The sequence below is a fragment of the Numenius arquata genome, chromosome 5 (assembly GCF_964106895.1).
Source record: "Numenius arquata chromosome 5, bNumArq3.hap1.1, whole genome shotgun sequence".
Classification (NCBI taxonomy): domain Eukaryota; kingdom Metazoa; phylum Chordata; class Aves; order Charadriiformes; family Scolopacidae; genus Numenius; species Numenius arquata.
In genome coordinates, this window is record NC_133580.1 from 69,607,636 (window position 1) to 69,633,063 (window position 25,428).

General features: G+C 39.8%; 1 protein-coding gene across 2 annotated transcripts; it reads left to right on the forward strand.

The window, feature by feature from the left end:
* The first annotated feature begins 639 nt into the window (after positions 1-639).
* FAM114A1 (family with sequence similarity 114 member A1) lies at positions 640-24,942 on the forward strand. 2 transcript variants are annotated; one of them, XM_074147133.1, is made up of 14 exons: positions 640-690; positions 3,580-3,929; positions 5,519-5,606; positions 7,197-7,310; positions 7,462-7,565; positions 9,275-9,409; positions 10,531-10,683; positions 12,175-12,298; positions 14,193-14,278; positions 15,308-15,475; positions 16,873-17,012; positions 18,061-18,133; positions 20,349-20,402; positions 22,053-24,942. In XM_074147133.1, exons 2-14 carry the CDS (start codon positions 3,588-3,590, stop codon positions 22,152-22,154), a joined length of 1,683 nt encoding a protein of 560 aa, XP_074003234.1. In that variant the 5' UTR covers positions 640-690; positions 3,580-3,587; the 3' UTR covers positions 22,155-24,942. The 2 variants fall into 2 exon arrangements, with proteins under 2 accessions (XP_074003234.1, XP_074003235.1); XM_074147134.1 differs by lacking the exon at positions 640-690 and having other exon boundaries at positions 3,588-3,929; positions 14,196-14,278; positions 22,053-24,937.
* Positions 24,943-25,428: the final 486 nt, after the last annotated feature.

Sequence of the window (25,428 nt, forward strand, 5' to 3'; positions counted from 1 at the left end):
GGGCGTGCTTGGCCTTAAAACCAAGTGGCAAAAAGGGGAAAGGGCATGGGGAATTCAGAGACATGAACCACCGGTTGTTGGGCAAGAGCCTGCAACCCCCTTATTCAACCCAGCTGGATTCTGAAACCTGGCCCTGACGTAATTTACTGGAAATAGGTGTATACACACCCCAGTTTATTTTAGCGGCATTTCCCATAAACACAGGCATAGCCACCGTGCAAAGTGGCACCTGGAAAGCTCAATCTCAAGTAATTTCACGCCAGCTCAGTGACTAGACTCGATAAACGCCTCGGTATGTAAGTTTTCACATCAGCGTTGGCAAATTTACCCATTTTTGCCGCCTCAGCAACCGCCGTGTCCCACAGGCGCCTGTCAGCCCGCCCCGGCCGCCGGCACCTGGGGGCCGTGAGAGGGGGGATAATGGCGGCCGGGTGGGCTCTCGGCGGCGGCTCCGTTCTGCCGCCCCGGCCCCCAGCCCCTCCGCACCAAGGCGGCCGCCTCAGAGAGACGGAGGGAGAGCGAAGAAAGGCCATCCAGCCCTCCCGCCGCCTCTTCCTCCTCCTCCACCTCCTCCTCCTCCCCGCGGCCCGGCCGTCCGGCCTGCCCCTGCCTCCTCCTCCCTCCGCTGCTGCCGACGTGGCGGGGCGGGGAAGGGAGCAGGGGGCGCGCCGGCCGGGGGACTGCTGAACGGTAAGGAGCAGGGCGATTTCTTCTTCTTTTGAAACCGGCTGCGGGCTCCTCTGTGATAACTCTGCCCCCGAGGGGATTTGAGAAAAAAAAATAATAATAAAAAAAAAGAGAGGGGGAAGCTGTGGCCGCTGAGGGTTGGAGGGAGCGGCTCCTGCTTGGCGGGGGCAGGGGGAGCTGCCGCCGGGGCAGCCGCCTGAGGGGGCCCGGCCTCAGCTCGCCCGTCCCGCCCGGAGGGAGAGGCGACCAAGCGGGCGTCGAGCGAAAGGGAAGCGCCGCCGGCCATTTAGGGGAAAAAAAAAAAAAAAAAGTTATTCCTCACGGAGGGAAAACGGCTGAGCTTTTCTTTCCAGGCGGGATGAAAGTCCCCAGAGCGGCGGGGCGGCAGGTGCCGCCAGCGCCGGCCCCTGAGGGGAGGCGGCCGGTCGCTGTGGGCCCGGGGCTGGCCTTGGCATCCCCCTCACGAATTTACCTGTAGAGGGGTAATTATTCCCTTTGGGGTGGAGTTGTCCGAGTTGATTTAGGTCATTTTAGTCTCACAGGTGACAGCTGGAATGGCTTCTGTGTCCCCCCCCCAAGTCAAGCTGTGGGATCAGAGGGATGTGGTAGTTTGCTGTTACCTCCTTTGCTCCTGTCTGCTAAACTTTCCTTACAGCTAAAGGCTCTTCGGCCCACCTGGTCCCCAGAGATGACCCAGTCCTGCAAAAATTCATGTGCATGGCTGTGCCGGGATCCTTTACAAATTGTACCGCCGTAGGGGCATTTTCTTGCCAAGGTTTAATCCCCATGCAAAATGATGATGTGTGTGTGTGTACAGATTTCACAGGTTTTGGTACAGGATCTTCATATCTGGTTTACAAGAATTTTCTTTAGGTGATGCTGCCCATCACGCAGTGAGTACTGTTAAAACAATGGCGAAATTTACCTACGCTAACGCATTTTATCATATTTGCTATATTTGTAATGGGAAACACAAATACTTGTGGCAAATGGAAAGATTCTGATTTGTAAATGCATGTTTTCTAAAGATAATTAAGTTACAGTGTAAGCTAAAGTAATATAAGTGGCACCAAGTGCTTATTTATTTATATATTTATGTTTCTTGTTCACTGATCCCAAATGCTATTCTTGGAACTGTTCAAACAGCCGATCTTCATTCAAGTTAGATAAACAGGCTGCTAAAGCCATGATTCTATAGACCTTAATAAAATATTCTAATTTAAATACATGCTTTCCAGGCAGATCTCTCCTAAATCCCAGTTATATTTTGGTTTTTGCCTTTATTCCACCACCACCACCCCCAGCATGTTCTTCAATGTCTCTTAGACCCTCAGTCCTTCCTAGCAGGTACAAAGCTTTGAACCATATTTAATTAATATGGGAGTCAATGAAAAGACAACATCTTCTGAGAGGACTGTGTCAGTTTATTTTATGCCGTGCAACTCAGTATGTAGTCAAGAGCTTGCAATGACAACTCCCTGTCAAGGGTTGTCTTCTAAGTAGAGTCCTGGCTGTTGTTGCCAGCAAGTAAGTGGTGGTAATCACTGTACAGCAGTCCTTTTGGACTCTGCCAGTGCCGCTCCTTTATCAGCTGCAGAGCTTGCTCAACGGCCGTTTCTTTCCCTTCCTGGCTCCTCAGCCTGATGACTGCACAGTGGTCTTTTTCTTCTAGAAAAAAAGAAAGTTACACTGGAAGATAAGAAGTAAATAAGATAAAACTGGTTTGGAACTTAAAAAACAAAAATATTAAAAAATGCAAGCTTACCTTGCCTTCAAAACTGAAGTTTAATCACAAAACTGGAATTTTAGGAGCAAGTAAGAAGAAGAAGCATTGCTCTCCCCAAACAGTAAGCCTTTGAGACAAGTGATGCAGAAATGGTGTGAGCAGTGAATGCTTCCTGGCTATGAAGTGGGCCCCTCACCACAAAAAAGACATTGAGGGGCTGCAGCGGGTCCAGAGAAGGGCAACGGAGCTGGTGAGGGGTCTGGAGCACAAGTCTTGTGAGGAGCAGCTGAGGGAGCTGGGGGTGTTCAGCCTGGAGAAAAGGAGGCTGAGGGGGGACCTTCTCGCTCTCTCCAGCTCCCTGAAAGGAGGGTGTAGCCAGGGGGGGTCGGTCTCTTCTCCCAAAGAACAGGGGATAGGACAAGAGGAAACGGCCTCAAGGTGCACCAGGGGAGGGTTAGATTGGATATTAGGAAAAATTTCTACACTGAAAGGGTTATTAAGCATTGGACCAAGCTGCCCAGGGCAGTGGTGGAGTCCTCATCCCTGGCGGTATCTAAAAGCCAGGCAGACGTAGCGCTGAGGGACATGGGTTAGTGATGGGTTTTGTCAGTGTTGGGTTGATGGTTGGACTCGATGATCTGAAAGGTCCCTTCCAACCTGGACAGTTCTGTGATTCTATGATTCTGAGTGGCTGAAGAGACCATGGCATGGCATGTTCTCAAATTATGCCCCTTCTCCAACACATAGATGCCACCACAGTTTTAGTCACACTGTGTTTGTCATTCTGTTGGAGCTCAGATTATCTTCTTCTCCAGTGGTCTTTCATACACGTCTAAGAGGGAACACAGGAATTAACCACGTGGAAGCTCTTATATTTGACTACTTCAGACAAATGAATGTTGTTTCTTCCTCACCGATTTGTATTTTGGAAAACAGTAATGCTGTTCTTCGTACTTGACTGAGGTCCTGCAAGGTGAACGGAGTATTCAGTGTCATTGTGATATCAGTGCCGGCACGATGCATGTTCCAAAGGGCTCCATGCTTCAGGAGGCCTCACATAAAAGCTGTATCACTTTTTGGCAATAGTTTATGGTAAACACTGCATATTTTGTAGCCATTCCAATGTTTATGGAACCTAAAAGACTTTATTTATGTTCTGTATCCAGAACTGAAAATGTCTGAAGACATAGGTGATGGCGTCCCCTCTGAAGAAGAGCCTGAAGTAATGGAAAAGCCCAGCAGTGAGGTGTCGCCTAGTGAGTCAGTACCACACCTCGTGGAAGCTGAGATCTCGCCTGATTCTACAAAAGATGAAAGTGGACAGGCCGCTCCAAGTGCCAGGAACGGACAGGAAGGAGACATATTTATTCACGAAAACCCTTTGGCTGGAAAAATAGTTGAAAGTCTGCCTTCCAGTGGAGAGGTGACTGAAGACGTGGCCACTGAGTGCAATGAGACCGTGAGCCTTGATGCGGAACCTGAATCTGAAGAAACACTGAATGAACAAAGCAGCCCAGTAAGTAATACATGCTTTTCCATAAAAGCCCTCCTTTCCCTGCTTTGGAAGGACAGGATTTTGTACAATGTACGTGCTGTTTTTCACAAAAGCCTAGGGAGTTATGTTCAGAGAACCTGCATGGGAATAAAAGAAGTTAAATTGCAACACCAAGCTTTTGGAAACTAGGAACAGTGTAATTTCTCTTTGCCAGTATGATATTAATTTGGTCTTTTTAGCCTGGCTGCAATAAAACTATACCAGAGCCTAAATCTTATTAAGAATCTAGACTGTTTTATATAGCTGTAATACTCCTGTGATTTTCTTACACGGCTTTCGGTACAAATATGCTTCATTCAGTTCACGGAATGAACCTAGAAGGGGACAGAAGTTAAGCTGCATATGCAGCACTGAATCTTGTACTTGCTAATTCTCAAGTCATTGACTTTACAAAAATGGTGTATGTTTCACAAGGCTCAGTAGTTTTTCATTTGTTCTTGGCCAGCAGTTTTCTTATTTGATCCACAGACCTTTGGGGGTCCTGTGAGTAATTGCAAGTAGTTAATAAAAGAAAACTAAGAAAATCAAGGCTTTTTTACGGTCTACGCAGCTACACGTGACGTAGTTGAAGATGTTGTCATCACTGAAGAATGCTCAGACATGCACAAATTGGAAAACACACTGTTTTAGTCCTACCTCAGGATCTTTAGGCCTTTAGAGTCTAAAGGACCTTAAGTCCTTTAGAGGGACCTACCTCAAAGAGGTGACAGGGGATCCGTGCACTGCACAGTCCAGGGCTGTTTTGGGCCACTCCAGCTTTTCGGTTTGAGTATGTTGTGTAGGGATGACGTCTTACTGGAGACTTTCTTGAGACAACAGTTTCTTAAGACGACTTAAATATAGAATACTGATAATTGCTTAACACCAGCCGTTGATGTACAAGGTGGGCAGCACCTCCTCTGGCTGTGTTTTTATTGAACTCAGGAGTTACCTGTGCACATCTACTGGGTTATGCCTCTGAGGAGACTCAGGCAGAGAAGTCTCTAACTCTTTCTCCCACTAGAACTCCGGAAGCAGGTGGGTTCCCTCCTCTCCCTAATAATAATAACTATACAACAAACTTGCATAGTTTTATAGGATCGAGTTCCTGAAGAAATATTAGGACATCTGTAAAGACATCTCTGGAGTTTTGGGCACTTTCAGGAACAGGGGATCTGAGCTAAGCTTCCCATTCTGCTTTCTTGGGCACAGAAGCTCAAACTCCACGTAATACCCAATCTAGCACTGGCCATAAGTGTTTAGATTAGCATTAAGAATCTGTTGCACTTTTAGGAATGAAAAGAGCTTTTGTCAGTTATCATTCTGGGCTATTTCTCTGTGTGTTCCGACTCTTGAGAATCATTCCTCAGGAGGCATCACCATGATTAGGGAAGCCCAGTATTATATTACAAAGTGCCTGTTTGCAGATTGTATACCCTTGTAAGCAAAAGGCACAACCATTTTTGCTGATATCATCGTTTATTATTGTTGCCTGACAGGTTCTTTGTGTTTCCTCCTGCCTGTGGAAAACATGAATTTTAGACAGTGGAGTAATATTTTTGTTCTTACAGGCCGCAGACTCCTCACCTAAAGGAAGTAGATGGGGAGCCTGGGGTACCTGGGGAAAGTCTCTCCTGTCGTCAGCTTCTGCCACAGTGGGTAAGTGTTCAATCAGTAAAGTACATGGAAATAAATCAGAATTTTAATTTGTCATTAGACACATTCATGTTGTCTCTTAAAGATTCAGAGACAGTTTTGTTCTGATATGCTTGGCAATTGTGATTATGTTTTTTTAATGGGAGGAAGGACCTTCCTAAGCTGTCAAAACACATAAATATTTCTTTGGGTCAGCTTATGGACAAGGTACTAGGCTTGTTTGTATAGTTTGAGGTGAATTACCTCATTGTGGCTCCTTCACAGAAAGGATGCATAATCCGATGCTATTATTATCATCAGCCAAAGGCTTATGGTATTTGAAGTTGAAGCACTCCAGCCCAGATTAATGCATGTGCATGTTTGTGGTTTATACACCGTGACTTCTATCTGTACAACATGAATTCACTTCTCATAAGTCATTCCAGCTTTCTCTGCCACCCAGTGAAACTGTGGAGCTATCACACTTGACTTCAGAGGCTAGAACAACAGATTGAAACATGGACCCTAGAGTCCCTCTCCCTATACTCTGGTTTCTGATAGTATGTCAGTACAACAAGTCCTTGTGAAGACTTCAGGTGAACTTAAACATTATGCGTTGAAAGCTCTCCCAGGCAAAAAGCTAAGCATGGAAATACCTTGTTACCAGTGGGAAATAATTTCTCAGATAACAGCTACTAAGCTGTTAATTAATCAGTTCTCATAAAGACCTGATTTCCTTCAAAACACCTTCAAAAGATGAACCTAGGAATTAAAATCAATTACTAAAAATAATGGAGTCAACAAGGATACTGGTTTTATGATCTCATATAAGGCTAAATGATTCTCCTCCTTATCCTCCTCTGTTCCATGGGCAATAAATTATTTCCATCTATTCCTCAGAAAAGGAGGGAACCTCACAGAATTGTAGGGGCTGGAAGGGCCCTTCAGAGGTCATCTAGTCCCTACCCGTGTCTCTGTAGGAGATCAGCTACGACTGGAACAATAATTCTGTCTGTGTCATCTGACACCAACAGACTTCACAAATACATTTTAACAGCAGCTTTTAGGAGAGACACTTTAGAATTTGACTTCAAACGTGCAATTAAGGAGCTTAAATCCTGAAATAACTTTGAGGCCCTGGGTCAGTATTCCTCAAATTCTTACCTAACACTGCACCTGTGCAGCAGACAGAAGAACAGATTCCTTACCTCAGCCCTGTACTCACCCACAGTCCATTAATTGTGGATTAATTGTTCTAGACTTCTGGAAACTAGATGAGGCCAAACCCTATGGCATTGGGAGGACCAAATCTGTTCAAACTGATTGTAACAGAATATTTAGCAATTTGGAAAGTAGGCAACTAAAGTTACATGTGCCACTGAAACAAGTTTTACATATCAGATCCAGAGTATTGTATTTCAGTTTTATCATTTCTAGTCAGTTAATACATGGGATATAGTAGAATAAGTGAATTATTAACCTAGAAAACAATTGGACAATTGGGGTAAGTTTAATAGTTGTCTTGATTGTCATCATTTGTGGAGTATAAGAATACTATTCACTGTTAGTAATCAGCTTTCAAATGATACAGTCTAAAATATGCTTCTGCTGCAGGTCATGGGCTAACAGCAGTAAAGGAAAAAGCAGGAACTACCCTGGGAATTCATAACTCAAGTTCAGCATCTTTGGAAACAGCAGACCCTCCTGCAGCTGAAACACCAATTATACGTAAGTTCAAGTTCACTGAAATTGGATGAAGCTCTTGGACGCTGCCAAATTAGTCCGATGTACAAAATTCTTAAGATTTTGATCACAGCATCCAGTTTACTGTAATTGTGACTTGAAAGTATGCTAGAGCTTGCTTTTTTTCTTTTGTTAGAAGCAGAAGATTCTCTGGACCAAAGCTCTTCTGAGACTATTCCTTCTCCTTCATCTGGATCTCGTGGCGTGTTGTCAGCTATCACTAATGCTGTACAGAACACAGTGAGTCATTTTAGCAGCCTCTCTGCTCTAGTTCTTCGTCATTTTTAGGTGCAATTGTACCGTGGGTCACATTTAACAGGTGAAGATTGTTAAGTTGTAGGTCTTTGTGAAAATCAATTCTGTTTTAAATCTGTTTTGAGTCTGTTCCATGGCAAAATAACTGTATCAAATTAAAAAAAAAAAAAAAGTCAACCACAACTAAGTCAGTTACTACGCTGACACTAGTTGCAGTGAAAAATACGGTCTTCTCCTAACTATATAGAATTCTGTAAATTCTTGGGAAGTCTTTTTTATGGTTGTGGCACCATCGTCTAATGTGGTCCTTCCAGAGAAAGTATGATAAAATTTGTTACCATTTTTGAAGGCAGATAAAATAAGAAAATACTCCATTTGTTTATTTTAAGGCTTTTACTAAACTCTGTATCGTCAGTGCCTGGCCCATACCTTCACCACTCTGTCTAGTCTCTCCTTTCATATTGGCCTTCCCAGAAGGTGGTCTGATTGCAGGCTCAGTGAGGCAAAATCTTTTGATCATGGTTCTTTCCTATTACGCTTTGGATATATTTTCTATGTGTTGCACTTCATCCTTTTCTGGTTGTCTGTGTTTCAGCTTTTGCAAAATCCTGTGCTGTACTGTTTCCAAATCAATTTTTGTGTCATCTTCTTCCCCAACATTTTTTACAGACTATTACCATAGGAAATGAGCTTTTCAGTATGATGTTCGCCTTGAAATTTGAAGAGATTTTAAGCTAAAAAAGCATAGGAGACTAACTCCCCATGAGCATGTTTTACCAAGTGACAATTGTTTTTTGGTGTATATCTAATTCCCTTTGAGTGCCTCAGCGCTCTAATGTCAAAGATTTGGGGAGCAGAGGGAGATTCCTATAGACTATTCCTAAGACTTGCTACAGAATCTGGAGCATCGTAGGGCTTGTGAGAGCTGGACTCCAGTAAGATTACCTAAGCATTGTGTAAGATTTTTAAATAAGAGAAATGTGCTCTTAATCAAACCTAGAGAGGCTTTTACACCACAGGGATGAACGTCACCAAACAAAAAGAATGACTAAGGTCTCGGTAAGTCCCTAATGCCATTTGAGACTTTGGTAGGGTTTTCCATTATATATCAGGGTACATCAGCATGTGAGTATCTGACAGATGCATAATCCAGACTGAAATGGAAATCTTTACCCAGTGAAAATTCCTCAGCGTACCTGAAAAATTGTGAGTAAGGGCTAATGCTAATACAAGGCACAGGAGAAACAGTTGTATTTCGATAGACAGTTCTGGAGTCATCACAAGTGTCAACATCTTAGAAATCAGTTGGGTAAGGCAGGGTCATCCTGTTCATGATAGACTTTGGCTCCATATTATTCACATCTAAAATGTGTTCCCATGGACTAGATGCCACTTGGGGGGAAATTCAAGTGGTATTATTCATAATTTTTTATTGCCAAAAGGTGTTACATTTCCTCCAATGTGAGTCTTTTAATCAACTAGAAATATTTGCATGGTTCATTTTGTTCTTTTTGAAAATGTATTCAGAACAAACTAACGCAATTTTATAAATGTATCAATCCTATTGTTAGTTAAAGCATAGAAAATCTAGGGGCCTGAATGTTCAAAGGTGGTGTCAGCCAAAACAATACTCTTTACAGTTCATATTAGCATAAAGTGGAAAGAAAATAACCCCATTGCATTATTTTATACAGGGGAAAAGTGTATTATCTGGCGGCTTAGATGCTTTGGAATTTATTGGGAAGACAACCATGAATGTCCTTGCAGAAAGCGATCCTGGATTTAAGAGAACCAAAACACTGATGGCACGAACAGTTTCTCTCTCTCAGGTTGGATTTATTTAAATACAGTTGGTCTTGCTCTGCCAATGCAGTTTCACATTCTTTTTCCAGAATTTCAGATGCCTCAGGGGGAGGCTTTATATATTGCAGTAGATATTCCAGTAGGCTTATGGAAATAAATATTGTGCTTTATATTTGCTCCACTTTCTTTTCCTTCACAGAACTACAAAAAATAATATAAAATCATCTTTCCTGCATAATCACATGTACAGTAGCTGATTTTAATAAGATAGTATATGCAGTGATAAATCATTACACTCTGGAGACAGAATCAAATCGTTGGTGTTTTTGTAACAGCTGTAGATAGATGTCTTCCAGCATAGACATCACTTTCCTTGGAAATGAGTAATACTGGAATATGACATACATTTCACTAGGAATTAAATCTTAATGTCTGTCTCAACTGATGTTACCCTTACACAGTCATGACTCATACATTTAAAAGTTCAGAGACATGATAAAAGCAGAACAAAAGTATAAGTGCTGTCAGTACAAAATTATTTAGCTTTCCAGACACTGAGAGGAGGGAGGCTGTGGAAATCAATAGACATTGAAAAAAACTTTTAATTTTACTACATGTTTAATTCCTTGTAGAGAGGAGTGAAGTATTTTTCTTTTAATGAGATATTTCATCTTTAGTGTTGGTCATTGTAAGTGCAAACAGACTGATACTGTTGTATGATTCCGTGATTCTATAACTCTTATTAAGGGTCACAGGGTTAAAATGAGCTTTTCAGAATACCTTACTAAACAATACTTATTTTTCTTTCATTGTAATTAGTGGCTAAGTTTATGATATGATATGATATGATGTCCATATCTGACATTGCTTTTGAGAACATAAGCAAGATTATTTGTTTGTTCGTTGTTTTTTGAAAAAAGATGATTAGCAATTACCACTGGGAAAACCATACTTGGAATACTACTTCAATATTTTATTAAAGGTTATCAAAAAAGAAGTTAGATATTTCAGCTCTAAAATTTCAGCTCTGCAGATGTGATAGATTCACAAATTTTATTACCACTTCCTCAACAAGCAGAAGGTAATAAAATCTGTCATACCTACAGCACTACCAATAAAACAATGGAAATTATGTCTATTTTTGCAGCTGTTGAGAGAAGCTAAAGAAAAAGAGAAACAGAGGCGGGCCCAGCAAGTTACAGTTGAAAGAACAGCACATTATGGACTGCTTTTTGATGAGTTCCAAGGTTTGTCTCATCTTGAAGCTCTGGAAATCCTGTCAAATGAAAGTGAAGCCCAGGTACAGTATGCAGACAGCATAAATCAAAATAACGGTTGGTAAAAAAATTGTTCTTTCCATTAATTTCACTCTGCAGGTGCATGTGAAATGAACAGTAAGTTTTTCATCGACTTCAGAGAAAGCTGGATTGGTCCCATGGGCCAGTTCTGGGCTTCAGGAAATCAATGTCAATACATGTAAAATTTAACTCCAAGATTAACTCAGAACAAACAGCTTCAAAGCTGAAAGTTATTTTTGCTAGGACCATAGATCAGCTCATGACGCTCTGCAGGTGTCTTTCCAGAGTTTGCAGAGGTTCTTGTCTTTTGGTGTTGTATCAGGCACTGGTACTTACTATCAGGAATTCCAGACCTGCTACACCTGGAGACTAGTGAATTAAAATGAATTCCAGGTTACTTATTCAATTCCTAGGTCTTCTTTATTGTGTTAGGTTTTAAACTTACATAAAGCTACGCCAAGATATCATTACCAGAAGTGTACAAATGCTATATGTCTCTCTGAAGAACATGCTAAAGTTACTAAGGCCTGTATAATAAATATATTTGTGAATTTCAGCTGTCAGTAGGTCTCAGACAGTAGATTAATTTTTTAGATTCCCAGCAGTATTTTGTACTGAAACAGTGTTCTGAATAAATTTCTTAAAATACATGTTTTTTTCTTTTTTGTTTTAGTATTTAGCACTCCTTGTCCTCTGGGTTATTTCTAATAAAAAGTATCCAACCTATTTTTTAAAATATTTTTTTTTGCTGTCACAATTGCTTATTTTAATAACAGCCAGGTACATGCTGTCCATGATGGTTCTGGTTTTTTGCCCTTATGAATAAATGCAAAATTATAAATTCAAAACCTACATGTAAAACAGGCTCGGGTTAACTGCACACTTCGACACTATTTTTCTTTTAGTGTTACATATCCCAGGGTAGGGAAGACTTGGGCAGGTTGTTACCATGAGAGATGAGAGAGACTGAAGGCATTGCTGATGTCCTGTGTCCTTGCCACCCTATTATAGATGCAGGGACTTGCAGGTACCTGAGACACCCAAAGATCTGTGTGTTCTCCAGAAAAACAGGTAGACTGGTAGACTATCAATAATTTTGGTTGCATTTTGAGGGAGGGGAAATAGGTTTCTTTTTCTAGCTCCTCCTATGAGTTCTCAGACTAAGCGTGAATTTGACCTGTGCTCGTCTTTCCTGCTGTCTTCATCCAGGCAATCCCAAAATGCTTATTACAGTTTGCAGTTAAGCCACAATTTTATAATTCAAAATGAATGTTCCAGGAGAAGGTAAAGACTTGATGATCTGGCGTGATTTTTGTGATGCTTTGTTGATGAGAACTAAAAATGTGTCTACATAAATCGGAAGATTAGAGACAAGATTTGAGCATAATGGAAGTTGCCATTTCTTAGCCTGTTCTGGTATCAGCTCTAAAATTAGCAATTTAAGAAAAAGGCTCTCTTTTGTTTAGGAATCCCTTCTGTCCTTTCTTTTGCAGATTCAGTCATATTTAGCAACACTTGATGGAGAGCAGCTGGAGACTGTGAAAAATGATTTAATTGCTATAAAGGAGATTTTTGTTCCAAAGGAATCAGATGATGAAGTGGTACAGGCACAGAAAGGTAATTACAAATACAGAGACTTAACTGTATTGTTACTTCTGCATATAGTAATTTAAAAAATTACAATCCAAACTATAATTTCTGATATCCTGACACTCTTCAGAAGCAAGTCACTAAAATTAATACTGTGAAAGTTCTGGAAGCTGATCAATGCTTAATTTTGAATTTATATTGTAATTGAAGCATGAGATAGAGAAAATATAAGGTAAGGAAGTATTGTGTTACTTTAATATATCGTCAGTGAAAGCAGAACAAAAATATGAAGAATAACTTTTTGGATAACTGAAGTTTTCTTGCAGAATCTGTTCATGAAATTGTGTAATCTGAAACTTTAGGAGTGTTTAGTGATGCTTTTCTGTTTGGCAACTTTATCCTTACTTTGTATCCTCCCTTGCTAGACAGGGAAAAGATTAGAGTGTCATAACGGGACTTAAGAACCCGGATCTTTTTGAGGGAAAGTCACTTTGAAACCTAGTGGCAAAGCTGCTTTCTAGGTACTGCTTGGTGAGACCTGGCATATGGAGTGTCAGAAAGAATTTAAAAGTAGTGTTGTCCCAAAGTGGGGTCTTTTACCCCGTGCCGGTCGTTTACCCTCCAATATACACACAGAGTAGAGGTTATTATTTATTTGTTTCATTTCTGAACATCTGGATGAACAAATAGACAAAATAGAGCCATAGCAGAAGCATCCGTTGCTCTGATGTAGTGCACAGCATGGAAGAGAATGGGACCAGCACGGCAGTCCACAGATCAGCTTGCAGAAGTTACAATAAAAGGGGTGGGCCCTTTGGTTGGGGACAAAATAGGTGCCTAAATGAGCTCTGTGCATCTCTCCGGCCTTTCGGAATACATTCTTCTTGACCTGCTCCCCAGCTGTTCAGAGGAAAGCTCAATCTCTTGGTCATTGCAGGTGAAGAGTTCTTTGTCTAATTTGTTTTATAGCACCGAAGGTGGGCAGTCTTTAAATGAAAATACCTAATAAATGAACAAAATGCCTAATGAGTAAACAAAACAAAAAAAGTGGGAATACAGGAAGACGTGCAATTCATTTTTGAAGTAGCAGGACTTTTATCAGGCTCAGTATGGGGACTTTGAACCTTTTAGCGTCGTCAGGCTAAAAAAAGCTGGATTTGGTATATTCCCTCAGGAATTGTCAATGAAGATTCCAAACTCAGTAAGTGCAGATGGACAGAACCAACCAAAATACCAACTTTTAGGAACCTAGAGCATGTTAGAATATGGCAACTGCAGGTAGTCAAAGGGATATATGTAATAAAGGTAAAATTTGAATACTAATGATACTTATCTTTGCTGATAAATCTTTCGAAATGTAAGTGCAGATTCTTTAAGGCTCATTATTCCTAAGCAGAAGAGAAAACATTTTTCATTTAAACAAAGCTTAATCTTAAAATAGAAAGAAAACACACCTCTTATGTGGAGTTTACAGACAGGGCAATAGAAAATATATTTTCCAGTATGTTTCCTCTGCAACTTACTTGGATCTGGCCCTGCTGCTGTTTTTATTCCTTGGTTTGAAAGATGAGTTTAGTACCTCTTTGTTGGTTATTTTGTGGGTCATGTATTTTTGTCAGAAAACTGGGGGTCGTTCAGCTGCTTCTCCTCTTTCCTGTTTTTGTGAAACTTAGTGGAATTTAGGATGGGGTGGAAAGAGTAGCTGAAGTGTCAAGCCAGCATATCTGGTTGTGCAGGTATCTCTGTTGCTTTTTCTCTTCTTTCTTTGAGCGTATACACACACCCATACCCACACACCCCTGTCACTGTCACTCTTTTTCAAGTGCTAGAGTGCCTGGGGAAATTATTTGGATGCATTTGAGCATGTAGAATACTATAGTGATAACAACCTAACAATAAATTGTCTTGTTTTTTCTTGCAGCAGATATGGGAGAGGAGTTTGTCAGTATGCTCACGGAACTGCTCTTCGAATTGCACGTTGCTGCTACTCCTGACAAACTTAATAAGGTTAGCATCTCTTAGTGAGCTGCCCTCTGTTTCTTGGGCACAAAGAGCTTTGGGCTTTGCTCTGAAATCTGACACAGAGCAGGACCTATCTCAGTCCAGACAGTTCAGAAAGCGATTAGAGATTTTCAAGTGAGATTAGTAAGGCATAGAATTGTCCAGGTTGGAAGGGACCTTTCAGATCATGGAGTCCAGCCATCAACCCAACACTGACAAAACCCATCACTGACCCATGTCCCTCAGCACCACGTCTGCCCGGCTTTTAGATACCTCCAGGGATGGTGGAACAGAGGTCACAAGCCTGGCAGATTTGGTCTTGCATGCTGGGAACAAAGGTCACGTTCAGAATTTTTTTTCTTCTTGGATTTATCTCATCTAGCTTCAGTCATGTAAAAGTTAGATGGCTAGAAGACAGTCTCATCACCAGTCACATTTTTACTATCGGGCCCCTTTAAAGGTGATTCACCTGCTGATCTTAGGTTTAGATCTTAACATATTTTAATTTGACTTAACGTTAAAAGAGAGAAATCATAAATTTCCTGCTAACCATAACAGTAGTCTGAAGTTGTATAAAACTTCAAGGCTTTTCCACTTTGATCTACTTTCATGCCTGGGAAGGCAGTTGAGGATACAGTGATTTTCTATTTATTTTTCCTTTAAGAATTTAAAGGAATCTCTCTTACCTCTCCATTTTTTTTTCTTTTTTTTATAGTACCTTCTTATTTTTTTTATTTGGGAAATTTATTTCTGTGTAAATTCCTTTGAAACATACCTCATAAAGCTGAAATGCTGCTGACTCTGGTATTAATGCCAACTCTTTGTGTCGGTTGGGAATATAATACCGTATCATCTTTAGGCAGTCAGAAATGCTTCTCCCTGTATTTTCTTAAATACACACTTAACTAGATGCCACCTAGAGGCTTCATATGTTTAAACTTTGGATTGTAAAAAGGATTTGTTAATGAATGTTCAGGAACATCATCTGATATTGCCTATTTGAAGTGAACTTTGGGGTTGTTCTTTGTTTATCAGGCTAGGAAAAAAGCTCATGAATGGCTCGAAGAAGCCAGTTTCTCCACCTCAGTAGACATAGAAGAGAAGCTAAAAGAAAAATCAGAAGAACCAGGTGAAGACAAGACTGAAAAAGAAGATAAAATTGATGGTGATAAACCAGAAATAAATAAAAACAAAACTGTGGAGGTAAAATAGCTGTTGGGGGATAAGTTTCATTAAGCAAATTGTCATACTTTGTTTGATAAGATTGCTTCTTTATCTTTGTGTGTTGCTTTTAGATGTTGTCCTTATTTTTTAAACTCGGGGAACTATTAAGAAATATTAATATATAGCTACTCACTGTAGACCCACTAGGAAACTAACTTACTTAAATATTTTTACTGTTAATCTGGTCCCTTAAGTAAATATCAAGGTAGCAGGTCCTCTGCCTATGGCATTGTTTTTATTTTTTTATGTCTATATTTTTGTGTGTGTGCTTGTGTATGCACAACATCCAGTGAGCTGAGGGGTTCTGTGGTATAACATGGACAGCATATTGAAAGTCATTGCTCTGCATTCCTTGGCATCTCTTTCTCCCGGTGACAACACATGGAGGAAAGTCTCAAACTTAATTTAAACACAAACAGTTTAAATCACAAACAGAGAAACCAGAAATTTTATTGAGGCAACTCACAGGTGTTAATTCTCTTTGTGAAAGGTAGCATTTAAGGGTAAAAGCGTTGTGTTTAGACAACCCCTCTTGTTGCTAAGGTTAATTGTGATTAAATGTTTTACAGAATCATAGAATGGTTAGAGTTGGAAGGGACCTTAAAGATCATCGAGTCCCAACCCCCCTGCCCTGGGCAGGGACACCTCCCACCAGACCAGGTTGCTCAAAGCCCCATCCAGCCTGGTCTTGAACACTTCCAGACCAAATTATAGCAATATTAAATGTAGCTGGTATCTTTGTCAAGATTTTTTGAATTAATTCTAACAAAGAAATTATCCTTCATGTTTCCTTACAAAAAAAAGGTCCAAAGAAGGAAACAGAGCTACACTGTATATATTACAGATGTTTATGTGATTGCAGATTTCCAGCTGGCATCAGCTTGGAAAAGTTGTAATACTAGAGTGCTAGGTAGGATTTTTTATTATTGCTGGTAAAATCCACTTTTTTATTGGGAGAATTATCCACTTCTTCTCTGGAGATTCATCTGAGGGATGACACGATACTTGTGGCTCCATGTGAAAGCAGTTTTGATTTATTCCAGACTTAAGGGATCTTTGTATTCGTTCAGACTAGGTTTAAAAGTGCTATGTTAGAAAATCCAAGAGCCTGACCTAGTTCCTTGCCAAATAAATGGTAGATTTGTTCCCACTCATTTTCAAGGATGAGTATAAGGTCTGTAGTTTATAATCTGTGGATATTTAATTTTCCAGTATTGTTTGCAAGGATGATGTTGTGGCTGTTACTACTTCACATTGTATGTGGTGGTGTTTCCAAACGCGGAGGGAGGGGGGGCTCCTATGTTTCAAATTCTTTTATATGTTTATTAATTGGTGATGTTATTATTGATGATATTATTCCCGGGTTTTATTTTAAGGAAATCTACATGCTGTCCATTGAAAGTCTGGCTGAGGTAACTGCTCGTTGTATCGAACAGCTTCATAAAGTAGCAGAATTAATTCTACATGGGCAGGAAGTAGAAAAAACAGCTCAAGATCAGGCAAAAGTACTGACAAAGTGAGTATTCTGTATTTCATATGTGAACATTTGACTTTTGCTTAAAACTCGTGAAGTTCTGTTCAGCTTTTGGCACTTGAAGGCACAGTAAGTTCATGGGTCAGCAGATAGGGTTGGCTTTAGGGGTCCTGGTGCTATATTTTTTGTGTAATCAATGAAAACCTGTAGTTTTTTGACATGGTTAACATATGGATGTTTTCATAGGCTGAAAGTTGTTTCTGCTTCAGCAAGTGAATGTACATGCTAATTTAGGGTTGCTAATTTTTGCTCTGCAGTGATACCATGCTAGCATATACAGAATCCGCTTTTAGAGTGCATAATGCAGTCTTATTATCTGCCAGTCGTTTCCTCATCCATTGTTTATCTGTCAAAAATATACAAAAATTAATCTGCAGTTCTAAACAGTAAGACCATTTTGCTGACCAAAGTTGTCAGCAGCTTTGTGGTAAACCGTGACAAAACATACATAAATTCAAGGAGCCAGTTCATCTCGTGGGACTCAAAATTCAGATCTCAAGCTCTCTGTAGCAATTGATTCTGCTGATTTCAGTGGGGTTTGACGTTAAACTGTTGTAAGCACTTGAGTCCTAAGCAATAAAGCATTAAAGCAGGTGTTTAAGAATGCTAGTAATGATAGCAAAGTCCATAGCAACGTGTCAGTCTAAAACATGGTACTTGAACAAGTACTGATTTATTTCCAATGGTATTTTTGGGAGTTGTGTTGCTGCAGGCATCAGAAAAATAATACTTAAACTAGAAGTTTAGAATTTAAAAAATTGAAATATTGCCCTGTCAAAAAAGGCTGGTGTTGGAGTCAACATGACATCATTTTGCTACTGTAGACAACAATGGATTTTTCAGTGGAGGAATATAAAAACTATACCATGAAAAAGGTCTACCCCAAAATATTTAGAAAATGACTATAAGAAAAATTGCCTTAAGAACATGCTTGACGTCTAAAATGAAGTTTTTACCTGGGACAGCCATAGGGTTTTATATACAGGACAAGGATGTATTTTTATATTCGTCTCTCTTTTTTTTAAACCAGTTTAACAAGTGCCATGTGCAATGAAGTTTCATGTTTATCAAAGAAGTTTTCCGACTCTTTGACAGCAGCTGGGGTAAGATAATAGCATTTTCTGGAGCATTTGAGCTTCTTTTAATATAGTTCACTTCTTAAAACAGAAATTATTACCCGGGTCCAGTGGCTTTACCTGAGGTAGTAGCAAAGAGGGCACTTCTTCCCTCAGATCAAGAATGCAGGGCATTTTTACAGCAGATTCCCTGTTGCAGAGAAAGTTTATGAGCCTTGATAGACGTCAGCGTGTCCCCTCCTAAAATCTCTCTTTCTGGACACCATTTCCCATTTTCCCTTACATTTTCCCATTTTCCCTCAGCACTTCTTATCTTCTCATACTGAAAGTTCCGCAACTTAATGATATTTTTCTTCTCCTACTCAGCCTTTCCCAGTTCTCCCATTTGCTCTTCAGCACATCTCTGAGCATGTTTTTTCAGAGTTATTTCTAGAGAACACGATTTGTTGGCTTACTTTTATTCTGAATAATGTACATTCCTTCCCACTACTCTGGGAGAAACTGCATATTTTGCATTTTGGGATTGTATTTTAGCATATCTTTGCTTGACACGAGCAGTAAATACACACACAGACAGAGAAAAACAAATTGCACATGAAATAATAAGCTGGCCCAACTCAGAAGATCGGAAACTAAAGCTTTCATGAGCATTGCACTAGGTTTTTGTTCTTATCAACTCTATACTCAGTTTTTTAGGACCAGGTTGCTTTCGTGGACGTTTGTGGGGACGCATAAGAAATTGAGTACAAGGACACTTCCCACTGCCAAAATGCCAAAGGAAGAGAGTTTTAGTAGGGCAATCTGATGATCTTTGTGTGCTGTCCCACCCCTGTAAGCTTTTGGAGGAAGATGTGGGCCTTTTGCTTACCGTGAGACCATGAGTAAGGAGCTCCTGTAACACGGGACTGTAGAAAATCTACATTTTCCTGCATGTCCCAATGGTTCAACTTCTTCCTCAACCAGCCAACAGTGCCCGGCTTCACAAACACATTCTGGTGTCCTGCAAAGCGCATTAACTCATGGGAAACTGAGAAAAGGCTTAAAACAGAAAATACGGGGGTTTTTTTCCAAACATGAGGCCATCCCTATAGTTATACCTGGATAATTCAGGTTATAGTGCTGGCTGTGCACGTAGTCTATTATGTTGGTGATGTTTCTGAGCGAGCGGTAATGCAGAAGAAATTCACTCACTGCACAAGATTTCTTTAAAACTTTAACTTACTGATTCATGCAATCAACAGTATTTAATTACTGCTCTCTATCCATTTGAGTTTATTGACAATCAACTGAGCAGTGCACTTCCTAATGGATTTTCTAGTGACTGTCAGTAGAATTGTTCATCTTTTCTCTACCCATCTTCCCCTCGTTCTGCCACCTTTCTCCAAATGAAAATTAAGGTGTTGGTGTTTCTTTAAACCTGTAATATGAAAGCTACAAGATTGTAAGTGGAAATCCCTAGTTAAATTAATTGGTATTGTGTTTCCTTTGTTGTAAGAAAGTCCACTGTTTGGTATTGAAAGAAAGCAACTCTTGCTGGAGGTTACTGTTATTCTATAAAAACACAATGCAAAGAACAGTGATAGTGAAAAAAAGGAAAGAACTTTTGCTGTTCTGAAAAGCAGAAGAACTGGCGAGTCTTGGTTTTCTCACATCTAGTAGTGTCACTACTCATCGTACCCATCTTTATTCCTGTCTGGAGGTTGAGAAAACCGCGATGCACGCTGGGCTCTATTTACTGGCCAGTCTGCATTGTCCAGCTCGACAAATACTGCCTCCAGTTTGAGTTTCACCTGGTTTTCCTTTTTCGGGGGAGCTAATTTTCTCCTAACCACAGATACTTGTGAAACTTCATTTTCCTCTGACTTGTATTTTTCCTTCTTGTTTCGTTGAAAATCAGTTAAAAATTTTAGGGGGAGATGAAAAGGGGCACTGACAGACAGATGGACAGACAATGTCATCTCATAAATCGCACATCCGTAGGAAACCAGGCAATCTGAAAATTCATGAAAAAGTAAAACCCCGGGCCCATCTTAGTTCATCGTACTCAGTGATAGAAATATGTAGGGTCTGCTGAAGTTTGTATGAAATGTAGATGCAGTCATCAGGAAAACTGTGAAAAACAGTCTGAATAAGAATCAAGGTGAAGCGAGACCTTTATAGAATTCATAAAGCCACTTCTCACATATGTTTCTGTTAAATGTATTTCTTGTCTTGGCATTTCATTCTATTTTCTGGTTTACAGAGCAGTATGAAGGCAGAGGCTCTTAACCCCATCATCAACAGCGTGCAATTAGAGGTAAGCCTTGGCTATTTTCACATTTGGAAAGGTTCTAGTAAAATGATTCTGAAATAAAACAGTCGCATTTATGTCTGAAGAAAGAACTATATAAAAAGTAACGACAATATCATTCTGGCTGTTCAGTGCCATCTCAGAAACCTCACGTTTCTGTGTTCAGCCTCTCCCACAAATACTATACTAGTAATACTGTATTTACTGAGGAGGCTTAAGAGCTGTATGACCGAAGTGAGACTGGCCAGATCCTAAATCCTGCTGCTGGGTAGGTCAGAGCACAGGAGATAATTCGCAGTGTGCCTTTAAACCCTTTTCTAACCCATTCACAAATTGCCTGGGATAAGTCTATCCTTACTGTTCCAGTACAGCATATTGCAAATATACTGTAAATTGGAAATGTACTGCAAAATATATCAAATAATGCAAAGTGTTTCTGACACACAGATAGTTTCAGGCTACTCTGTTCTTTAAAATTTGGGTTGCAGGTGTGCTACAGTGCTTCCCATCCATGGGCAGTTAGATTTCTACAAAGAATCAGAGTCTAGCAGCAGGCTTGGATAATCACCTGTCAGACATCACCAAGATGTTCATCAGTGATTTCTTTTATTAGACACTTTGCTCTAGGAGTGACCTCTTCTGTTAGACACTGTGAGGTATTTTTCATCAGAAAAACACAGTGAGTAAAATGTGCCTCAGTTTCACTGAGAAGAGAAGAGGTCGAGAGGGAGTAAAACGTTCATGCAGTTCCAAAATGTGTACTATCTGCAGCACGAATTCTTTTCACTCTGTTAATTTGATCACGCTTCTCTTTAAACATAAATAAACATATAGTAGTGACTACAAATTGTCATTCTGTATCTAATAGTTGCATTCCCTTAGAAATGAGGGAAAGATTGTTTTACAATAAGCAACTTTGCACTGAATTAACAATGCCTTTAAGGAAAATCATGGAAAGTTGAATAGAACTCCAGTAAAGATCCTTTTTGTTACAGTTCCTTTTGTTATAAGGTAAATTTGCCGTTGTAGCTGATGTATCTTTCTGTGCTCCAGGACTTGTAAAATCCAGGAATGTCCAGAATTGTGGAATACAGTGTTTTGTACATGTTAAATCCCATATTTGTATACAAATATGTCTTAGTACAGCCTCAGTTCATGGGGGAATTACAAGCTGCTACACCGTTCAGTATTAGAAATTCCAAAAATAGTAGCAGGTGTTAAAACCTGTTAATTTCAGTGACAATTCTTCCACCTGCAGCAAATTCAAAATGAGTTCTGTTGATGGAAAGACTGGCTGGTTTGTATCTAAAAAGTCAAATCTACTTCTGAACACTGGCAGTTTATTCTACTCATATTACAAATAAAACTGTCCGAGAGTTCAAACTGAGGGGAAATCAGGTTTCTATATATATATATTTTAATCAGGTTTCTAAATATCTATATACATATTTGGGCTGCCCCTGTGAGCTGTAAACTGTTGTAATTTGTCATTTTTGTTATCTACAGGTTGTAAAATTTTGTGTGATTCTAAAATCTAGCATGATGCAGATGGGAAAAAAAAAAGAAAAACACAAGAGTTTATTTTAAAAGTACAGTGTAATTCCTGAAATACGTGGCAACTGTACTGATGAACCGCATGTTTTCTCTCCCCATCAGGGTTGCAACAGCATTACTTATATCCAGGATGCTTTCCAGCTCTTGCTTCCCGTTCTGCAGATTTCCCATATCCAGACCAGCTGTTCGAAGGTGCAGGAGTGACCTTGTCCCAGCAGTTGTCACCACGGGGCTTAGCAGAAACCACAGACCTCACGTCTTTCATGTCTGCAGAGAGAAGAGATGGTACAAGGGACGTCTGGCCACTTGGAGTCCTCTGAAGACACTAAACGCGGTTTTGCACATATTGAACAACATCTTGAAACTTTTAGACTTTAGAAGTAGTTAGTAAAGTGAGGAATTTCTTTTCCATTAGACTATATCCTTTGCATTAATTTAAACTGAAGTTTATTGATATTGGCATGGACTTAAATCCAGATTCTAAGTGTCGACCCTTTCAGTTGAAGACGATTTATGAAGCAAATTAGAATGTAAAGTTTTTTAAAAGGTTTCAGCCCAAATGACCATTTCCATTGTCTGCATCCTGTCAGTTAAAAATGTGTATTTCAAAAGTTGTTTTCAGTATTTAGTTTTAGCCAACGTGAACAAATTATCATAGTGTTCTGCTTGTTAAATTCTTTTTACAGGAGCAAATAACATCACAATAATCTGTACCGCTGTGTTGAAAGAGTAATACGGTACGTATTAGTACCGTAATAGGCATTACCTTTACTAAATTAAAATCATGGAGTATACACATCCAGAATTATACTGAAAAGACGTTTTCTGAGCCAGTTAAGAGTACGGGTAAAGCTCTATATTTGCTGACCCATAATTTTATATTCATTGATGTCTATTTCTTCCTTCCAACAGCTGAACAACATCGCAGGCCAAAGTAATCTTTTTAATACTCAATGAATAGAAAATTTCCCATTTGGAACACCTCCAGAATAATCTCCTCTCCAATGTGTTACCATTGTGGGCTTTGATGTGGGCTTTAAATGTCATGAACCTTTTTATCAGCTGGAGTTAGTGATACTGACAATTCAGAAATAGGGTTTTGGTGGCTTAAAGGAAGTTGTGAAAAGAAGGTAGGAGAGAATTGCTGTGAGAGAACATCAGAGAAATCGCATTTTCTCTGAGGCGGTAGAGAGACAGAGCATAACTGAGCAGCAGGAGTGAGGTTTCATAGTGACACTAACAACCATGATCATTTATCTGTATCCTTAGTTTAAAATCCTGAGCTGTGTTTAGGAATTTGAAATATCCTGAATTTGTTAAGGCTGGTTCACCTGGTAGACAGGAAGAACCTTCCAGTATTTTATGTTGCCTGTTCTTCTGGATTTTCATTGTTTATTACATTTCTTTCAGCTACTTTGTACCATTTTTCCCCTCCCAATACACTCATTAATTGTATTTAAATGCTTTTTAATTGTAGTTAACACCTGAATATGTTTAATCATAGAAGCATAGTTCATACAGGAGGAAATACTATCCTGTTTGTTAGAAAAGAGAAACCGTGTGTTTGTTTTGCTCATGGTAACTTTTTTGAGTCCAAACACGAGGGGACAGAAAGGTCTGTGTGTGTCCTGTACTGTTGTGGTCCCTGTTCTGCTGTCACACGTATTGTGACTTTTCCATCTTTTGTTATTTAGAGACGGGATTTTCACTGTCCCTGAAAAAAGGCAACTGGTGAGCAGACTCGCTAGCCCAAAGGGAGGGTACAGCTCCCACCCACCGTTACAGCCACGACACTTCCATCTGGCTTCGCTTCATTTCTGAAAGCATCTTTTCAAAAGCCTATTACAAAATAACGTTTAGTTGATGCAAAACCTTGTGTCATCCCCAGTGGCTCCTCTGGCTTCTGCGCTTTGGGGACAATAAATGTACTCCTTTCGAGTAGTCCCGGCTGGAAGAGACACACACCTGGACTCACTTGAGCAGGGCTCGTTCTTGTAGACGTGCTGTGACCCAGAAGAACAACTGGACACCGGTGAAAGCTTGTAAAAAAGGCCTGTTTATATCAAGCCTTTTTTCCTATTTCAAGCCTTTTTTCCTATTTCAAGCCTTTTTTTTCTATTTCAAGCCTTTTTTTTTCTATTTTCAAGCCTTTTATTCTGTTGTTCCATGCTGGCAAGCAGAATATAACACCTGGTTAAAAGGCTTGTTTATTTTTCAAAGAAAGACCGTCAAGAAAAGCCTGGCATTTTTACCTATCAGTCATTACATCCTGGATTTATTTTTACTTCATCATTATTTTTCATCGAGAAACCTCTCTGTCCACGTCGGAGTAGAGCTCTGCATCAGGTATCTGTAAACGTGGTGTTACTGCCAACTGAGTCACAGAACACAGCAATAGCTGTTTGATGCTGTTCCTATGCCAAGTTAATCTTTTCAATCATAAATTATTTTAGTTAGTTTTTTATATGGATTTTTTTTTTCCTCTGAAATGCAGTGCAGAATATATAGTGCTAAACCCATCAGAAAAAAGTGTTGACTAATAGTGGTGCCTTTTTAGCAGAGGCTGAACAATGTATTAGAAGCCTCAGGGGATAATGTTTGCAATCTCTAGGGGGCGTTCTTAAGACAAAGATTGCTTGTCTGAGATACTTCTTACTAGAGGTTTCAGTGTCTTGTGTATGTAATTATGTATGTATTGAATAAAGTACCTTACCCTAAAGTAAAAGAAGTTAAAACAAGTAACGTGGACTTGAAGTATTTACATCCATACAATGTAGGAAGGGAAATAGGACAGATTATGAGCATAGGGATACTCCATCTGATCTTGGATGCAATAATCTTTTCCTAGGAAAACTGGGTATTATATCTTTAAATCAATTTTAGGTAAATAATATTTCAGTAGAAAAGTACTACGTGGATGTAACCAGTATATTTTGTTTACATTGGTTTGTATTTTTCCATCAGTCAAATAAATCATTTGAGATACTGAATTGAGATTATAGTAAAAAAGCATGTTTTGAAGAATAATGTGATGGGAGGATGTACTCGGTGAAGTCTTTCACGTTGTGATTTTGTGATTTCCCCTTGGAATGATGAGTGTGATTTTACTGAGAGTCTGACAAAACCAGACGTTGCCTTAAACTTGTCAGGGAGGGTGTTTGTTCTTTCGTCAGCACCTTTTTCAGGTCAGTCCACTGAGTGTGCTTGGGCACTTGAAATAAGTACATAAGTACTTATTTCAAAAATAACCTAGATTATGAAAATTACCCGTTCTCTTGAGCAGATCTGTTTTTCACGGTGTTCAATCCACTTTTGAGCAGGCCTTTTTATGCAGAGACAGAGGAGGCAGGCGTCTGCACTCACGGAGTTGAGAGATTTATCCAGACGGAATGTAAAAGGCTGCCTGCCCACCTGCAGATGATCTACTGCTACAGGTCACCACTGAAGGAGGAGGTAAAGTAAGCTAGTAGACAAGTCA